We start from the raw sequence: 18,936 nt of genomic DNA on the forward strand, positions 1-18,936 counted from the left end.
AGAAGACGACAGACAATGGACAAATTTCAATCAGAAATTGAACCTTCGGCTCAGGTGAGCTAAAATATTCTGGAGTCAATAGATTTTCATTCAATAAATTTTTCAAAAGCCACGTGTTTTTTGTTAACATGATGTGTATCTTCTCTCTTTGAAAATTAACCAGAAATGGTTGGCTTGCAAAGATAAAAGCCATATGTACTATGATAAATTATTCTTTCTTGTTCTAAATTATTTTTCTATTATTCACAATTAATTCAGGAAACATAAGAAATACTGACAAACTCCTTATATAATTTATCATTGAAAATTGATTTACATGTCCTTAAATTATTACCTTGTTTGAAACCTATCATGATCTGTTAAAAACTTACACTTATTTTGATTAAGAATATTGGCAATATATGCAATATTTTTTTTTTATTTCACAAAAAGGACTTATCTGTCTAGCTGTATTGTAAAACTAACTGTCATGACAATAAACATTTCTGCACCACAAAATATATACTGGATAAGAATATTTGAATACATTTAGAGATTTGTTCATCCCCAAACTGTAAAAGCAATAGTTTATTACAGCGTATTGTCCTTCACTACTTACATTGCTGTACATGTAGTACAATTCAATATCTACATGTATTTTAGATGAATGAAGTGAACAAGTTCTAAAATTTAAACAAATAATTAAGGATACAGGCAGCATCATCCATGTCTGGTTCTGGTGTATCAAAGTATGGATGAAGACAGAGGAGTTCTGGAACAAGAGGAAGGGCCAAATGTGGATGATGACTCCCAAGGTTTTTCATACACCTGCAAAAGATGAGGGAAGTTGAGCCAAAATTTTTATCAAATGCAGAGAGCATACAGGATTATAATATTCCAGGTATATAAGTGAAATGAATGAAAATGTTTGTAATATTTTGATCTGAGTAATGATATATTATCTAGAATAAATTTAAATATAAGTCAAATTCCATAGGCTTAGCTTTCTGTATTTGAAAAATGTATAATTTTTAACAAGAGGCCAATGGGCCACAACACTCATCTGATTCACACTGGCAATGCTGTTCTTGATATTTTTATCTTTATTCCTCTAAATTCTTATAAAACTTTTTGATCCAATATTGTGGCCAAACCCTACTAGGTCAAAACATAATCTGAACAAACTTGAATCTGCACTACCTGAGGATGCTTGCATATAATGGTGCAGGGAGCTTATTTTGTTACACATTATCAATGTTGATTTTCTTCAATCCTTCGCTTGCTAATTTGAATGCTTCCTTTGCTTGCTGATTAAACGTTAGTTATGCTATTTATCCTTATCCTGATCCATATCCTGATGGTTTCAAAACTAGGTCAATGCGAGCGGAAGTAATAATTGAGCTTCAGTATTACAGTTTTAGGCATCAGAAATGCTTTATATGATATATTACAGTAAAACTCGGTTATAGCGAAGTCTCGGGAACTGCGAAACTAATTCGCTATAGCCAGAATTCGCAATAAAGATTTTTTCCTTCAAGTATGACTACCAAATGCATTTTGGGAAGCACTGAATACAAGAGCTTCCTTGGAGTTAAAAAATTTCTGGATGAATTGAATTTCATATTTAAAATACTTACAGTACAAAACAGTGTCTGACTCAGTTCAATACTTTAAAAATGAGATCTTCGAGAATTCACTATGAAAGATGTAAACTTCATTATTTTTAGCCTGTATGGGACACAAAAACAGTTCACTATAAATCCATAAATTTGCTATATCCGAGTTCGTAATATCCGTAAAAATTTACAAGGGATTGTTAAGAATTTTTCTGGGAATACCAAAAAACTTGGCTAAATCCATAAATTCGCTATATTCGTGTTCGTACTAAACAAGTTTTACTGTATATTTTATTAAATTAAATATTTTGAATTTTTAAACTAATTTTTTTCTTTCCCTATTCCTCCACCTCCACCCCCCTTCAAAAAAAAAACCAAACAAACAAACAAAACAAAACAAAAAAAAGAACTTGGCAATTATCTGATGCTATCAGGTCAATGTTGAATGTTAATTGAAGTAGGTCAATGCTAGTTTTTTTTTTATTTTGTTTTCTTTTTTTTTTTTACATGCTGAAAATGCTGATCCTGAAATGAAATATATGGAGATAATGAACAGTATTCAAGCTCAAAAGTCCATTAAACATTACAAAATAGGTGCAGAGCAAACACAGACTTCCAAAACATCAGTGGTGGGATCAGGTGCCATGGAGGAGTGAGCATCCCCTGCCGACCGGTCACACCCGCCGTGTGCTCCTTGTCATGATCGGAAAATAACGGAAAAATCTGTTGACAATTCAGTGTGTAAATAATGGCCTAACAATTAGTATGAAAAACGTCAGTCTGCATTTGACTGATAAATTGTATTTGCTGACAAGGTCATTGTATCGACCATAGAACTTACGAAATGATGAATTTAAACGAGACTGCTGATATTCTTGTTTTATCAACTTGTTTGTCAATAATTTACCTCGTTTTAGAAATTGAACATACGTACAGCATGCTCTTGGGTATCGAATCAACTGAGAGATATAAAGTGATTCTTATCAAATGCTGATGCTAATAGCAGCTGAATGCTAATAAGTATTTTGGTCATACTGATTTTTGTATTGATTGGTTCCCTGCAATGTAATATAAATAAAAATGCCTCATAATTTTTATTAAAAAGAAAGCTTAAAATTTTTTTTTAATTCTATCAAAATTTGGGGGTCTGATTCAAATCACACTTGAATCTACACTTCCTATGGATGCTAAAATGTGACCAATTATAACCCTGAGCACTGTTCTTGGGAAGATTTTAAAAGATTTTTTTTAGCATGTGTATATTCCAATGTAAAATATGTATCCCCTATTGTGGCCAACTCTATCCCCAGGAGCCATGATTTGAACAAATTAGTTCCTGCCTGAGGATGATTGCTTATTAGTCCCCTACCAGTGAAACCGGAAGGGACTATAGGTTTCCTCTGAGTCTGTCCATTCGTCTGTCTGTCTGTCCACCTGTCTATCCCTCTGTCTGTCTGTCAGTCTGTCCCACTTGGTTTTCCACACTTTTTTCTAAACGCTTGCAGATATTGAGCTAATTTTTGGTATGTGAGTGTATCAGATCAAGTTTGCATTTCATTCTGCTTCAATGATTTTTGACGGAATTACGACCATTTCAATTTTTCAGGCTTTTCTGCAATTTATTTCTAAACGCTTGCAGATATTGAGCTGATTTTCGGTATGTGACTTTACCTTGATGAGTTATAGATCAAGTTTGCATTTCGTTCCCCTTCATTGATTTTTGACGGAATTATGGCATTTTCAATTCTTAACAGGAACCAGATTACACTTGCTGGTAGGGGACTAGTATTGCTAATGCAATACTCTCAGAATGCTTGTTAATATTATTAGTCATGTTCTGCTGATTTTGACAATAAGATTCTTTATATATTTTTCTTTTATACCAATGTATAACTCTGATCTCCTATTGTGGCCCTATCCTTAGTATCATACCCCTGGGATCCATGAAAAATAGAAAAAAAATTAAATATAATTACTGTATAAAGAAGTATTCAGATAACTTATGTCTCTTTTGCCCCTGTGGTATTGATGAGAAAATTTGTAAATGATGACACAGATTTTCATTATTTTTTTAATTATCTCAACTTAAAAAAGAAAGTGTTGCCCTTGGTATGAACAAATCTCAATTCCCTTCACCCAAGCAGGGTTTGTGGTAAGTTAAGAAGATGAACATATGAAAAATTTACAGATGCACAGCAGAAGGACACTCCTCAACTTGAAAAGCTCACTTAAGCCTTTGGCTCAGGTGAGCTAAAAAGTCGTCAGTTTTATATAACTGTCTGTACTGGTGTAGATTCAAAAATAATTTGAAGAGCTGTGACTCAGCAAAATATTTAACATTACATGTAGTTTCTCAATACCAGTTACTAGACCATTCAGGAAATTATTTTAAAGGTACAAATTCATAGAATGTATTCTTTAAAAAATTCACAAGGTTCTTGGATTTCATATAGAATTTCTTAAGAAAACTTTTGAAGGTTTAAATATATAAAACATTCGGCTTTATTAACCCAGCCTTTTGCTATTTTAGGGGACTCTTTTACTAAATTCAGTTTTCAAGAAATTGCAATGCATAAATTAGTGAACATGAAACAAAGAAAAAAGTGTTATATTTCTTCAAATGAAAAAAAGAAGAAATATTCTGCATAGATTTTCAGAAAACTTATTCATTCTCAATAAATTCTACATAACTATCATTCATATTACTGCCAGCCCTTATAGTTTATATGGCACTGTGCAAATTTAGGAATAAGTGATTAATGTATGTATTTTCATGAGTACAAGCTAGGTGATATTTTGAAAAATGATACTCAAGTAATTTGCATTAACTGAATTAAATTCTTACAATGAATATAACAGCTGTAGCCCTCTTGAAGGTACATGTATTTAAGGGCTGTGTATAATGAAAAATATATCAGATAAAAACCATATAATACCTGTTTAATTGAACTTTTTGATGCAATCTTAAATTGTATTTTTTGTCATTTCATAAATATTGTCAAAAAATTAAATAATTATAAATTTTTTTACTGCAATTGCTTCACATTAATTGCACTCAATCTTTGTGATCCATGATTTCTATTTTGCTTACTGGTTTTGAAAACAAATTTATTTTAATTCCCAACCATTTTTTGAAGGATTATATATTGAAAACACTGTTAGGGAAGAAGTTATTGTAAGTGAAATTTTAAGCTTGATTGGCTACAAATGCATTTGTAAAAAGCAAATCAATTTTTTTGTGAAAAGGGCTACAGACACTTATTCCTATAATATTTAAATATTTAATGGTTTCTATTTCCATACCTATATAATACTTAAGGTTCATAAACCCTCTGCTCACTCACATAAAATGCTGCTTTAACTCTAATGATTGTCCTGAAGAAATGTGTTTTACAAATAAAAATAAAAACAATTATAGCTTGCAGGGGCAAACTTGGACAATTTTATAGGGCAATTTGGGCAAATTTATAAAGGATTTATGTCATTAAGAGTTATCTCTCTTATCAGAGTATCAATGAACCTTAAAATTAAGAATGAACTATCAATTTCTCTCCATTAGAAAGTTATGGACCAGACACAAATTATATAATTTTTTCTGTTCTTAACCTAGAACTTCCAAAAAATGATCTTGGGTCGTCATGACACATCCATAAATCATACCATAGTTTAATTGTCCTGGGGGTAACATCAAATGGGGGGTTAATCTTTCCTTCCAAAGTAACAACTTGTCTTGGATGTATTGGCTAAGGAAGGTATGTACTTGCATCCAGATTGACAATTTTGTCCTTGGGGTACAGATAAGGGAGGGTATGTACATCCAGATTGACAATTTTGTCCTAGGGGTACAGATAAGGGAGGATGTGTGCTTACAGATAGTCAGTTTGTCCTTAGAGCAATGCCAAGGGAGGGTATGTACTTTTAGAATGTCAGTTTTCCCTTGAGTATTGTCAAGGAAGGCAATGTACTTCAAGATGGACAGTTTATCTTTGGGGTTATAGACAAGGGAGGGTATACTTCTAGATGGACAGTTTGTCTTGGGGTATTGTCAAGGCAGGGTGTTTACTTCCAGATGGATAGTTTGTTCTTGGGTATTGTAAAGGGAGGGTATGTACTTCCTGAAGGATAGTTTGTTCTTGGGTATTGTCTAGGGAGGGTATGTACTTACTTCCAGATGGACAGTTTGTCCTGGGGGTAACGTCTTAGGTTATCTAGGAGACTGTAGATGCATTTGCTTAAACATTCACGAGTTGCCAGCTTCATCTCACCAAGCATGTCTCGCAAACTATCTCGAGTTGTGGTAGAAAAATCCTGTAAGTACATACTCTTGTTTGAAAACTTGATTAAACACACATCCATCAAAGATTTACTTAAAGAAGTTCGATCCTGAATTTTTGAGCAGATTTTTGTCTGGACCTTTTTTCTAAAATTCTGCATCAAATTTTAGTTCTTACATAAAATTTGGATTCTACAATGCAAATTAAACTATATATATATATTCGATTAAAAACACACAATTAAATTCCATACAAAAAGCATTAAGTGAGGAATTATATTTTGTGGCGGAAGGTTTTTTAGAAGAAAATGATCAATTTTTCTCTCTTGAAGTGTTTACGGTACACTGTTAAGTTTGATTCCTATTTTTCCATGCAGGCTACACACAGAGTTATTTTGTGCAGTGAAATGTTTCATGTTGGTCCTAAAATATTTATTAAATCAACTTTTATGAATTCTACCATCATATTGTGACAAATATAGCAAATATATTCCAGGGAAAAAAATAGGACTAATTTTAACTTAAAATTAACACATTTTTAGTAATATCTAAAATTTACATCATAGACCCCCATTTTTGATTTTCTTTTCTGAATATATAAGATAACTTTGATCATTCTTGTTAAATTCAGCAAAAGTTTAAGACTTTGAAATAATTTTCTTGCTTGTTAAATTTTAAATGCCAGAAAAATGACATTTTGTGAGTGCAGAAAGGTCAAATAATTGATTATTCAAAGGAATTTAAAAATTTTTATTTGTCACAACTTTTGATGTGTCAATCTTTTCATGATAGAATAAGATTATATTTGGTCTCATGATTTATTTGGATAAAAAAATATTGGAGGAAAAACTTCGAAGAAGTGATTTATATTTAAGACACAGAATACTCTAGTGCCAAAAGGAGCGTACTGACCCCCATTTTCAGTTTTGACTTTTAATTAAGCTATGTGTGTAGATACTAAAAATATACTTGACAAATTCTCAAGATTTTTGATAGCAGGATCCAACCTCCTTAAACAAAATAAAAAATCCAAGGGCAATAAATATAAATTGTTTTTGTGTACCAGTGTATGATTTAAGTGAAAAGAAATAGTTAATCTCAGGATAACAAGAACTCAAACAAAATAGATACACGTTAATACCTCAGGACAAAACAGCAATCTGCTTTAATTTTTAAGTTTTTAATGCATATTCAAACCAAATGAAGGATGTGGATCTTAATCTAAAATTTAATTAATTGATTAATGAAACAAATTAAACATATCGTGCCTTTATCTGTAGTACAGAGAAAAACCTCATACATTACTACAGCTGTCATCATGGGACATGCCCATCAATGACAATATGTCACAATTAATTTGGAATTAATTATTTCCTAGTTGATTCAATCATGCTTGGGAAAAAAAGGAAAAATAATGTGCATGTTTAAAGACATTTTTAATCTCTGAGTCCAGGATTTCCACAAAAATTAACAAATCTCCTATATTCATTCCTGCATAGGGGGTATCTATTTATAAATTTATTTCTTCATAATTTGCAAAAAGGCAACATTTTTAAAATTCTTTAAAATCACCAGGCATGAAATAAATTATTCTGTAACTCATCAGTTTTGAGCAATCTGCCATTTATTATCATTTCAAAATAGCATGGAATACTAATTATTCGAGATGATTCTAGAAGGATGGTTTGATTGGCTGCTAAAATGACCTTGAATATTTGCATAGTGGCAGCTTTTTTTTTTCTAGAATCTTCTCTTTCGAGAATGTTCAGTAAGCCAGAAGCCAACACTGCCAATCATAAAGAATTTGTTTTGAACACGCCCAAATTTTCTACTGCGTTTATTTAATGCAAATGTAACCAGTAGCCCAAGCTATTTCAAATATACTATTAGATAAACATTAACCTTCCTCAACTTCTATTGCCATGCCATGTGTATTAACAAATGTCACTCTAAAGATGGAAGCAAAAAATGATGAAATACAAGATTCAGCATTTTGATTTTAAGAATACATGGCTGTTATAAAACACTTAATCATCATGTAATGAAGAACTTTGATTTGTTTTGGTCTTAGCCTTGACACCTTTATTCATAAGCATAACAAAACAAGTGTGAAATTTAGAACAATGTCATATCATCTTGGGTCATTTTATCTAGAGCAAAGCATTTCTTTTCAGTGATAAATATTTCTTGCACTTTTGTGAACTCATATTTTAAAGACAGATTTTGTCTGTTACTTTTTTTAATTTTGGAGGTAAATGGGTCTTCCTACCTTGGCATTTACAGTACTGGGGACAACTGGGTCATACACAGATTTTAACTTCCTCTCAAAATGTAGGGCTTTTCACATATACGTCAGTCAACCTTAGAAAATCAGTGAAGCCATTCAGGGCTGTCATTATAGGAATTACACGATCGCACCCCCGAATCAAGAATGAATCTAAATCTGATATGAAACTTTTATTGTTGACCATAAGTAAGCCAAATTAAGGCAATGATTTTTAAAAGACATAATTTACAAAGAAAAAGAATTGTGCATAAATTATATATCCCTTTCAATCACTGCATCTTTCTGCTTATAAGCCTAATTTTACATATGAAATCATATATCAGATAATCTGAAATTAGGCACTATAATGACTATTGAAAGTATCATGTCTGAATTCACAGCAAAATGAAATTTGACTCTTACTCTTTGTTGTTTGATTTCATCAAAACCCTCTCAATGACCATTTCATTGTCAAATCAATTTTTAGTCTGGATGTGCATTTTTTTAATGATTTTAATGATCATACACAAATGTGCCCTAAAGGGGTCAAAATAATCTAAAGCTGGTATAAAGGGCTACAATGTATAACCATTTTCAAGGTACATATAACAGTTATATGATTGTGACCTTGAACTTGCCCAATGCTTTAGCTTCTAATGTTTCTCTATTGCAAAACTTGCGCCGAGATAGGATTTGTTTTAGTATTTTTTAATTCAAGTGACCTTGAACTTGTCAAAATGACCCTAGGTAAAGTTAAGACAACACATCGTAAACAACTCTTATGCTATGTAAGGACAATGAAATGATTCTTTTCTTCAAATTTATAGACCAGGCATGAACTTAACACTTATCTTGTCTACGACCATGAACCTATTCAACTGATCTTAAATCTTGATCTTAGGCAATCTTTCTGCAATTCCAGACACCAAACTCAAAAAAAAAAATAGTAATCATTACACAGCAACAACAGATATGAAAAACTCATTTGATAGAGGCCTTATTCCTATATATTTAGACACTGCGCATAAAGTTTACCTTACTAGAAATCTGAAAGTAACTAAGAAGACTTATGAAAATGCACGAGTTTAAATGTTTTGGCCCCATCCCCAAGGTCCCTGGGTAACAGGGACCATGAAATTAAGAATTTTGGTTCCATAAATACACCTTTACTAGAATAATGTTATGAATTTTCCTGTACCTGTAGCACCCCAAGTATGATCTCTAGCTGATCCTCCCTAAGAGTGATGTATCTGTTGAGTTTTCTCAGACTGTTAATGGCATTGAGTCTCACACTCTCTATCTCATCATTAAACATATCTATGATGCTGTCTTGAGATAGGTTAGCAAAGGATGCAGACTGACTGGCGAGTTCACACAGCGAGTCCAAGGCAGCATTTCTCACCTCTGCAATATAGAAAACTTGTCAAAATTAAACATATAGTTCAATAATAGTACAGTAAAACTCTTTTAGTATGAACACAGATATAACGAATTTACGGATATAGCAAAGTCATTTTTGAATCCATGGCAAATTCTTAATTCTTGAACAACATGAAGAACATATTTTAATTTAGATATTGACACAGACCTAGGAACTCATCTTCCGTGCCATGAACAAACGCTCCACAGGCCCCAATGTTCATCAGGTTAACATTGTCTGGATCAAGTTCTTCTTTAGGTGCATCATCAGCCCACTTCTGCCCAGTTGCCCATTCTCCAGAGGCAAAATGCTCCCTTGCCCTTTCATGGGCACTCTTCTTCCTCTGTAATAAAAAAAACCCCAGATTTCAAAAACCAAATAAAACTCTCATTAACACTGTATTAAATAGAAACTTCATTTTACAATATCATTCAGATAGAGAATAGCGGGTATCATTCCCATGAAATAGGGACCAAAAATGGCAAGAAATCACAGTACTGAAATCCCTCAACCTACCCTCATGTTGGACATAAGTTTTTTATCTAATGTCTGTTCCAGAAATTTAGGACTAACTTGGTGTAATGATCCCTGAAAGAAACAAAAACCCCATCAAAGTCTTTAATTCTTATAACATACATATATTTTATAGGTACATAATTATATATTTATATCACATAATGTACTATTATATATATTTTTTATTGTAATTATAGAATTAGCAGTTGGTATCAAGAATGAAGCTTAACTAAACTTTAACCTGCCATAAAAAAAATCAGCTCCTGAGAAAAACGCAAAACAAGTAAAACAAGTAACAATTATTTTATAAAACATTAAATATCCATTAACAATACATAAAACCATTACTCAAATGACTAAACAAACTGTAATATTTTGATTCAAGTAACTTAGTTCTTTGGGTGTATTCATCCTTACCAATAAGATAGCTGCCTCTGTTCTTACTTTGACTGAAATGTCATTCACCATATTGCATATCTTAGCAAATCCATCATCTACCAATCGAAGTTCATCTTCAGAATCCGCAACAGGAACCAGGCTTCAAGTCAAAGAATCCAGTTAATATAGTAATAATATGGACCAGAAATTTTAAGAAGCTACATCTCAAATTTTCAATAGACAGTATACTTTTTTCACAAATAATTCCAAAAAAAGTTAGGATTAATGTTGGTACGCTTCTCTTTTGTTGAAAGGTCTATTCATATACAGCTTATACTAAATATCAAAGTGTAAATATTCTATGGTTTAAGTGGTGCAGGGAAAACTTGATTAAACCTTATGGAAGGTTCATTTACAAGCAATGAACACTCTAAATATCTTCAATTAAGCCATATTTCTTGCCATACAAAGAATAATCTTTGAGGAAACATAGGTAATCAAACATTACGAAGTTCATTTCAATGAATGTTATCTTTAAGTAAGACCAAGTCTCGAATTCAACACGTTTTCTGATAGGATGCAACCTTATATGCAACATTTATGCAGGTTTGGTCTGAGTAGGACTTTCAGTTACTTGGGAATGGACTTGCTCCAAAAAACTCCACTTTTGCAGTAGTAACTTTGGAATAAATCTGTTCAATCACAGGGAAAATGTATGTCAGAACCAGCATGTGAAGTGAATCAGGGAGTTTACATCCCTGCATGCAAGTTTGGTCAAGGCATAGCTTATACACTAGACAAAATTGCTAATGCACCACCTAAATAAATTAACATTTTTCTTTTCAAAACTTGTTTATGATGTTTTTGATATATAATTATGTTACTTTAATAAAAAATGAGACATTTAAATGTTTTAACTGATAAAAAACAACAATGTTTACTGAAACATAACCACTTCGTAGAAAAAATTAAAATCATATCCATACTTTTTTGGTAGAATAGATTTCTAATTTTTTCTTTATGGTTGTATTCTTTATGTTTGCACTAATTAAAAACTCAGAAAAAAAGCAACACCGTATACGGCGCTTGACTCTAGAGGAGCGTGATGAGGTAGCCAGTATGGTGTCTGCAGGGGGTTCCTTTGAAGAAATTTATGAAAAATTAAAACAATTAAAAGATTATGCATTTCTCTGGTGAAAAATTGTTGAAAATGAACTAACGATCGTAAAAATGTTAACAATAGATATCGACGGCATTAAGTAAGCACCGTACAAATAACTTCAAGATTGTTCCACAAAATTGAGGCAACCGGAAGTTGGGTGGATTTGGTAGGGACACCAAGGCACTGGATGACTACTAAGCGATATGGTAGTCAATCAGGGTTATATGATTTGATTTTTAAGTGGGAGACTGCTACTGTTGCAACGTCACGGACCCCCATCGGTAATCACCAACTTCATATCTTGGCAAAAACGGTGCGCAGTGCACATCGGGAAATTGGTTTTCGGACAAGAAGGTCCTTTAAGGGTCTTGACATGACACCAAGACATTTGTCAATCCAACTGTTTTGGAAAAGATGGTATATTTTATATAATAGTACCAATCAGGAAAATGAGCAATTCACAAATAAGAATAATAAGTGGTGCATTAGCAATTTTGTCTAGTGTAGACACATTAGAGTGAACCTGCTCCAAAAACTTTATCATGGTCACAGTTCATCTGGAAAATAAAGGTCAGATCCAGAATCCAGACATCAGACAGATGCACAGATAAATAGATAGGACACCAGACAGATGCACAGGTTGACATACAAGACACCAGCCAGATGCACAGATAGATAGATAAGACACCAGACAGATGCACAGGTAGACATACAAGACATCAGACAGATGCCTGATTAGACAGATAAGACACAGGGCAGATGCAATGGTAGGCAAATAAGACACCAGACAGATGTACAGGTAGACAGATAAGACACCAGACAGATGCACATGTAGACATACAAGACACCAGACAGATGTACAGGTAGACAGATAAGACACCAGACAGATGTACAAGTAGACAAATATAATGCACTAGATAGACATACAGGTAGACAGATAAGTCACCAGACAGATGTACAGGTAGATAGTTGTAAGACACTGGGCAGATGCACATGTAGACATACAAGACACCAGACAGATGTACAGGTAGACAGATTAGACACTAGACAGATGCACTGGTAGACAGATAAGTCACCAGACAGATGCACAGGTAGACATACAAGACACCAGACAGAAGCACAGACAGACAGATAAGACACCAGACAGATGTACAAGTAGACAATAGACACCAGACAGATGTTTAGGTAGATAGATAAGACACCGGACAGATGTACATGTAGACATACAAGACACCAGACAGATGCACAGGTAGACAGATTAGACACTAGACAGATGCACTGGTAGACAGATAAGACACCAGACAGATGCACAGATAGATAGAAAAGACTCCAGACAGATGCACAGGTAGACATACAAGACACCAAACAGATGTACAGGTAGATAGATAAGACACCAGACAGATGAACAGGTAGACAGATAAGACACTAGACAGATGCAATGGTAGACAGATAAGACACCAGACAGATGCACGGGTAGACAGATAAGACACCAGACAGATGTACAGGTAGACGTATAAGACACCAGACAGATGTTTAGGTAGATAGATAAGACACCGGACAGATGCACATGTAGATATACAAGACACCAGACAGATGCACAGGTAGACAGAAAAGACACCAGACAGAAGCACTGGTAGACAGACAAGACACCAGACAGATGCACAGAAAGATAGAAAAGACACCAGACAGATGCACAGGTAGATAGATAAGACACCTGACAGATGCACTTGTAGAAATACAAGACACCAGACAAATGCACAGGTAGATATACAAGACACCAGACAGATGTACAGGTAGACAGATAAAACACTATACAGATGCACAGGTAGACAGATAAGACACCAGACAGATGCACAGGTAGACATACAAGCATACAAGACACCAGACAGATGTACAGGTAGACAGTTGTAAGACACCAGACAGATGCACAGGTAGACAGATAAGACACTAGACAGATGCACAGATAGATAGATAAGACACCAGACAGATGCACAGGTAGTCATACAAGACACCAGACAGATGTACAGGTAGATAGATAAGACACTGGACAGATGTACAGGTAGACAGATAAAACACTATACAGATGCACAGGTAGACAGATAAGACACCAGACAGATGCACAGGTAGACATACAAGCATACAAGACACCAGACAGATGTACAGGTAGACAGTTGTAAGACACCAGACAGATGCACAGGTAGACAGATAAGACACTAGACAGATGCACAGATAGATAGATAAGACACCAGACAGATGCACAGGTAGTCATACAAGACACCAGACAGATGTACAGGTAGATAGATAAGACACTGGACAGATGCACATGAAGACATACAAGACACCAGACAGATTAGATACTAGACAGATGCACAGTTAGATAGATAAGACACCAGACAGATGTACAGTTAGACAGATGAGACACTAGACAGATGTACAGGTAGACATACATGACACCAGGCAGATGTACAGGTAGACATACAAGACACCAGACAGATGCACAGATAGACAGATTAGACACTAGACAGATGTACAGGTAGACATATAAGGCACCAAAAGATGTACAGGTAGACAGATAAGACACTATACAGATGCACAGGTAGACAGATAAGACACTATACAGATGCACAGGTAGACATACAAGACACCAGACAGATGTACAGGTAGACAGATAAGACACTTTACAGATGCACAGGTAGACAGATTAGACACCAGACAGATGCACAGGTAGACAGATAAGACACTAGACAGATGCACTGATAGATAGATAAGACACCAGAAAGATGCACATGTAGACAGATAAGACACCAGACAGATGTACAGGTAGACACACAAGACACCACACAGAAGCACAGGTAGAGAGATAAGACACCAGACAGATGCACAGGTAGACATACAAGACACCAGACAGATGTACAGGTAGACAGATAAGACACCAGACAGATGCACTGGTAGACAGATAAGACACCAGACAGATGTACAGGTAGACATACAAGACACCAGACAGAAGCACAGGTAGACAGTTAAGACACCAGACAGATGCACAGGTAGACAGATATAAGACACCAGACAGATGCAATGGTAGACAGATAAGACACCAGACAGATGCACAGGTAGACAGATAAGACACTATACAGATGCACAGGTAGACAGATAAGACACCAGACAGATGCACAGATAGACAGATAAGACACCAGACAGAAGCACAGGTAAACAGATAAGACACAAAAAAGAAGCACAGTAGACAGTTAAGACACCAGACAGATGCAATGGTATGCAGATAAGACACCAGACAGACGCACAGGTAGACAAACAGACACCTGGCAAAATCATCCATTGTCACTCTGCTGTGCAGGAAACATAAAAAATATCATATTGGGAGTTTAAGGATGGTTTTCTGAGATGTAACCATTTCTTAATGTGGCAAAAGCAATTAATCTCTAGTCATATTCTGAATTTACCTTAAATCATGTCAACTTTTTGCGTAGTAGATTTTTCTATAAGGAGGTCACATTTTATTTTCAATAGCTCTACTCAAAAGGACCGACTGATTAAGGCACATTAACCCAGAATTTATCAGTGACTAATGTTTTATTGATGGAGTACACTTAAAGGGGAATTTTTGGGCAATCCAAATTTATATTATTATATAATGATATTTTTTTAACCATGAAAAATGAATATCGATTTGTTTGGGCTCTTATTACCTGTCTGGATAAAGGTGACTGAGAACCCATATCAGTTTCATGGCTGACAATCTGACATTTTCAAAATCATCGGTCAGAGACTGGCAAGCTTGCTGGTAGATCGACAATCGTAAGGGAAGTCCCCTCTGATGGAACTGTAACTATTCAAAATTTATGCCATTCCAATTACCTGTGTTAAATACCATGTATGAATCTATAAATATAAATTTTTGTACAAAACTAAATGCATTATTTACTAACTTCAGCTGGTCCTTATACTGAATAAGATCCAAGAAAGCATTACTATTCTATTTTAATAATGCAACTTCATATATCAACATTATTACTAAAATCTTGTGATTGTGGTCATTTTATGAATAACATGTAATGCATGTATTCAGTTATTTATCTGACTAATTGCATTATACATGAACCATAACAAAAGAACTAAAAGACCTTGAATCTTAAAGTGTATATACTTTATACTCTACATACTTAATGGCTTCCAATTAATGTAGATTCATTCTATACATTTTGGTGTTATAATGGATCCTTGCCAATTTAATTTTGTGGTACTGATATACAAACTTTGCCCATGTGCAATACTGCCAAAGTGCAATACGTTATAAAACAAATCTTTTATCACCATATCTATATTTTTCCAGGTCAAAGGCACTCAGATTGCTGTGTCAAGCATGCTGTGTGGTCTCATATTTGTTGATTCCCATTCCACAATGTGAAATCAGAACAGAGAACTTTAATACAGGTGTAAATCAGCCTTCAAAATGTGACTCAGAGGCCTATAGGCTGTGACAATCACCTGCATATTACGAGCTCCTCAAAATTAGATCATCTTAGTCTCCAAATGGGACTAGGTACATGTAATCTGAACCCAAGTGACCTAAGACTAAAACTCTGGGGCCCGTTTCACAAAAGAACTTACGTCTAAGACCAAAAACTTTAATTGATTGTAAAATTTTGCAAAATTTTGAAAAATTAATTATTCTGTTTAAAACTGCTAGCATAAAAGTATCTTTCTACATACCTTTCAAAATTATTAAAACCATTTTCTATTCAATGTAAATTAGAAAGTTATAAGTGGAATTAAATTTTGGTTTCAGTCATAAGTTCTTTTGTAAAACAAGCCCCTGAAAACTATCTGATATGTGAAATTCTGGTATGAAATCATAAAGATATGTATTTTCACTTGCTTATAGTCACACCCTTGGGGTCTACAGACAAAGTGGAAAATAATTTCACAATTTTGGTTTTATAGCAGAGCTCATAGTTTGTTGTCCCCATGCACAAAGAATGGCAGCTAGGTGTCCAAGAGTCCAGACAAAATTTTCAAAGATATAATGAATATTCCTAATCCACCATCAAGCCAGAACTATGGACACAATTGATGTAATGAATTTCCCAATTTTGGTACACAGGGATTTATCAGTACCTTCTTCTTCATACTTCTTAATATCCTAAGCTTACCCAGTTTCAATTCAAATTTCTTACTTACAAATGTCTAGCTCATCAAACCCTTTTATGGAAAAAAATCTGCATCCTCGCTGGATTTTTACTACCTTTCTATTTACCTACATAATAAATGTAGATTTCATGATTTTTCGCATATCATATATGTACATGAATAGGTATTATATCGTTTATGTACAAAATAATTATTCTTTTATCTTTTTATGATCAAAACACTTGCCACTTTTTTCAAGTTGTGTACAGACTAGAAACTTACGCCTACTCATGAGCAGGCCTTAGATTTAAGCTTAACTTTAGTCTCGACTAAGTCTGCGCCTTTTTGTGAAACGCTCCTTAGTCCGATATTGGGGTTTAGTCACTGACTTAGTCCGGACTAAGCTTACGCCTGGTCGTAGGCCTTTTTGAGAAACGAGCCCCTGAAGTTCATTTACCTAGAGCTGTATTTCATACTAGGGGTCCCACAATTAGGTCAGCTCAGTGCCTATATTGGTGCCTATGTGCTTTTATCATTAGATCACATCTTAGGTTTAATTTATTTAGTTCTCATAACACTTTGGTAGGCATGACCCAACATTTACACTGGATTTATGATTAGAAAGAGATAAAAGACCAAAGTGGGGGAGATGATTATGTTGAGATGTTTTTGAGTTAGAATTAGTTACATATGCATATTCATTCAAGTCTGAACTAGGAAAGATGTATTTTAATAATATGTAAGGTAAAAATAAAAAACAAGTGTTTTTTTCCCTCTATATATATGAGGAAGACCACCACTCTAGGAATACATACTGTAAACCAACTCTTATTTACCGTGAAATCATTGTTCATGGGATACCATTGTTCGTGGATTTCGTGGGTCACCCTAAAATTACCCATGAATTAGCATCCCCTAGAACATTTATTTTGTAAACATATTACCATTGAATCTAGTGTATAAACAAGTAACCCACGAAATTACTCCCCAGGAATAAAATTTTGCTTGCCCATGAACATTGACCCCAAATGGATTAAAATGATTCCACAGTTGTCAGTCTAAAATCCATTCACAACTACTAATATCAGTGACATACGAAATAATCTACTCAAGTGCACAACTAGTTTGCGGCAATAAATATTAGTGAGTAAAAGGAGGTCACAGATATTTCTTGCATGCAAATAAAAGCTGTTTACAGTACTAATAGACACTTGCATGAACAGCTTTGCTTCTTATTGTTGGTCTCCAAGCTAGTAACACTTAATAACCAAAACAATTCTTCATTTAATGACTATACATGTATGTGATCTTGACTTACCATTGCATTAAAAGAACTAGCCCTGACTCTGGAATCTTGGTCTCCACAGAAACCTGCTAGTAATGTCTGGATTGGGATAAAAGGTTCCTGGGAGTCGTCTGCAATTTCCTGTTCAGGAGATCCAATGGCACCAATTAACTCCAGACAGGAACATCGAACTCTGTGGTCAGGGTCCTTCAAATGCTGTGGAGATTTAATAAGTCACTAAATTAATGTTCAAGAATTTAGATGCTTGCAATTTCTTTAAAGATTAAAAAAATATTTTAAATGCATTCTAGTACAGCTTGATTTTTTTTTTGATGAAGTAGCATGCCAAAGTAAGAAATACAAAATATAGACACTACCTGGTAAGGCCATCTAAATAAAAAGTTTGCTTGCCCTCTCCTGACTCAAGATAAAAAATTGGGTAGGTAGTTTTTTTCAAAATTTTTCAACATCAATGCATCCTTAATTTACAATTTTTTTTTGAAATTGAAGGTGTTAATAAAATCAAAGTAGTTATTCATGGGATGTGAAAATTCCAGAACGAATGAAAAAAATTGTTTCCTGGAGTTTTGAGACAGGACATTTTTTTAGTCAGTTAGTTGGGAAAGGGCAACGAACAATTTTCAAAAGATTATTAGTTTCCCTTTCCCGGCTTACTATAACAGTTGTAAACAAATATTACAGATTATTCTTAACTTGATGGTGTCATTACAATATTTTACCTTTCATTTGAACAATTAAATACTTTGTTATCAAATAGGCTACAGCTTATGTTTTGACTGGAAATCATTTGCATAGATCACAGGGGCATTAAACATCTAAGAACTCATCGAACAAAAGCACAGTGAATTAAGCTGTAAATTTCCTGTCAATGCAAC

General features: G+C 34.1%; 1 protein-coding gene across 1 annotated transcript in view; it reads right to left on the bottom strand.

Annotated features, from left to right (window-relative positions):
• The window catches only part of LOC133191643 (integrator complex subunit 4-like), a 71,743-nt gene that overhangs the window by 11,795 nt on the left and 41,012 nt on the right, over positions 1 to 18,936 (bottom strand). The window contains exons 5-12 of the mRNA XM_061327391.1: positions 18,074 to 18,256; positions 15,315 to 15,454; positions 10,488 to 10,608; positions 10,071 to 10,142; positions 9,723 to 9,897; positions 9,333 to 9,538; positions 5,761 to 5,903; positions 692 to 807 (exon numbers count right to left, since the gene is read on the bottom strand). Of these exons, the coding sequence (XP_061183375.1) occupies positions 692 to 807; positions 5,761 to 5,903; positions 9,333 to 9,538; positions 9,723 to 9,897; positions 10,071 to 10,142; positions 10,488 to 10,608; positions 15,315 to 15,454; positions 18,074 to 18,256 (1,156 nt within the window). The remainder of the gene's footprint in view (positions 1 to 691; positions 808 to 5,760; positions 5,904 to 9,332; positions 9,539 to 9,722; positions 9,898 to 10,070; positions 10,143 to 10,487; positions 10,609 to 15,314; positions 15,455 to 18,073; positions 18,257 to 18,936) is intronic.

Source organism: Saccostrea echinata, unplaced genomic scaffold (assembly GCF_033153115.1).
Source record: "Saccostrea echinata isolate AGI-Se365-2 ecotype Australia unplaced genomic scaffold, CSIRO_AGI_Sech_v1 ptg000001l, whole genome shotgun sequence".
Lineage (NCBI taxonomy): Eukaryota > Metazoa > Mollusca > Bivalvia > Ostreida > Ostreidae > Saccostrea > Saccostrea echinata.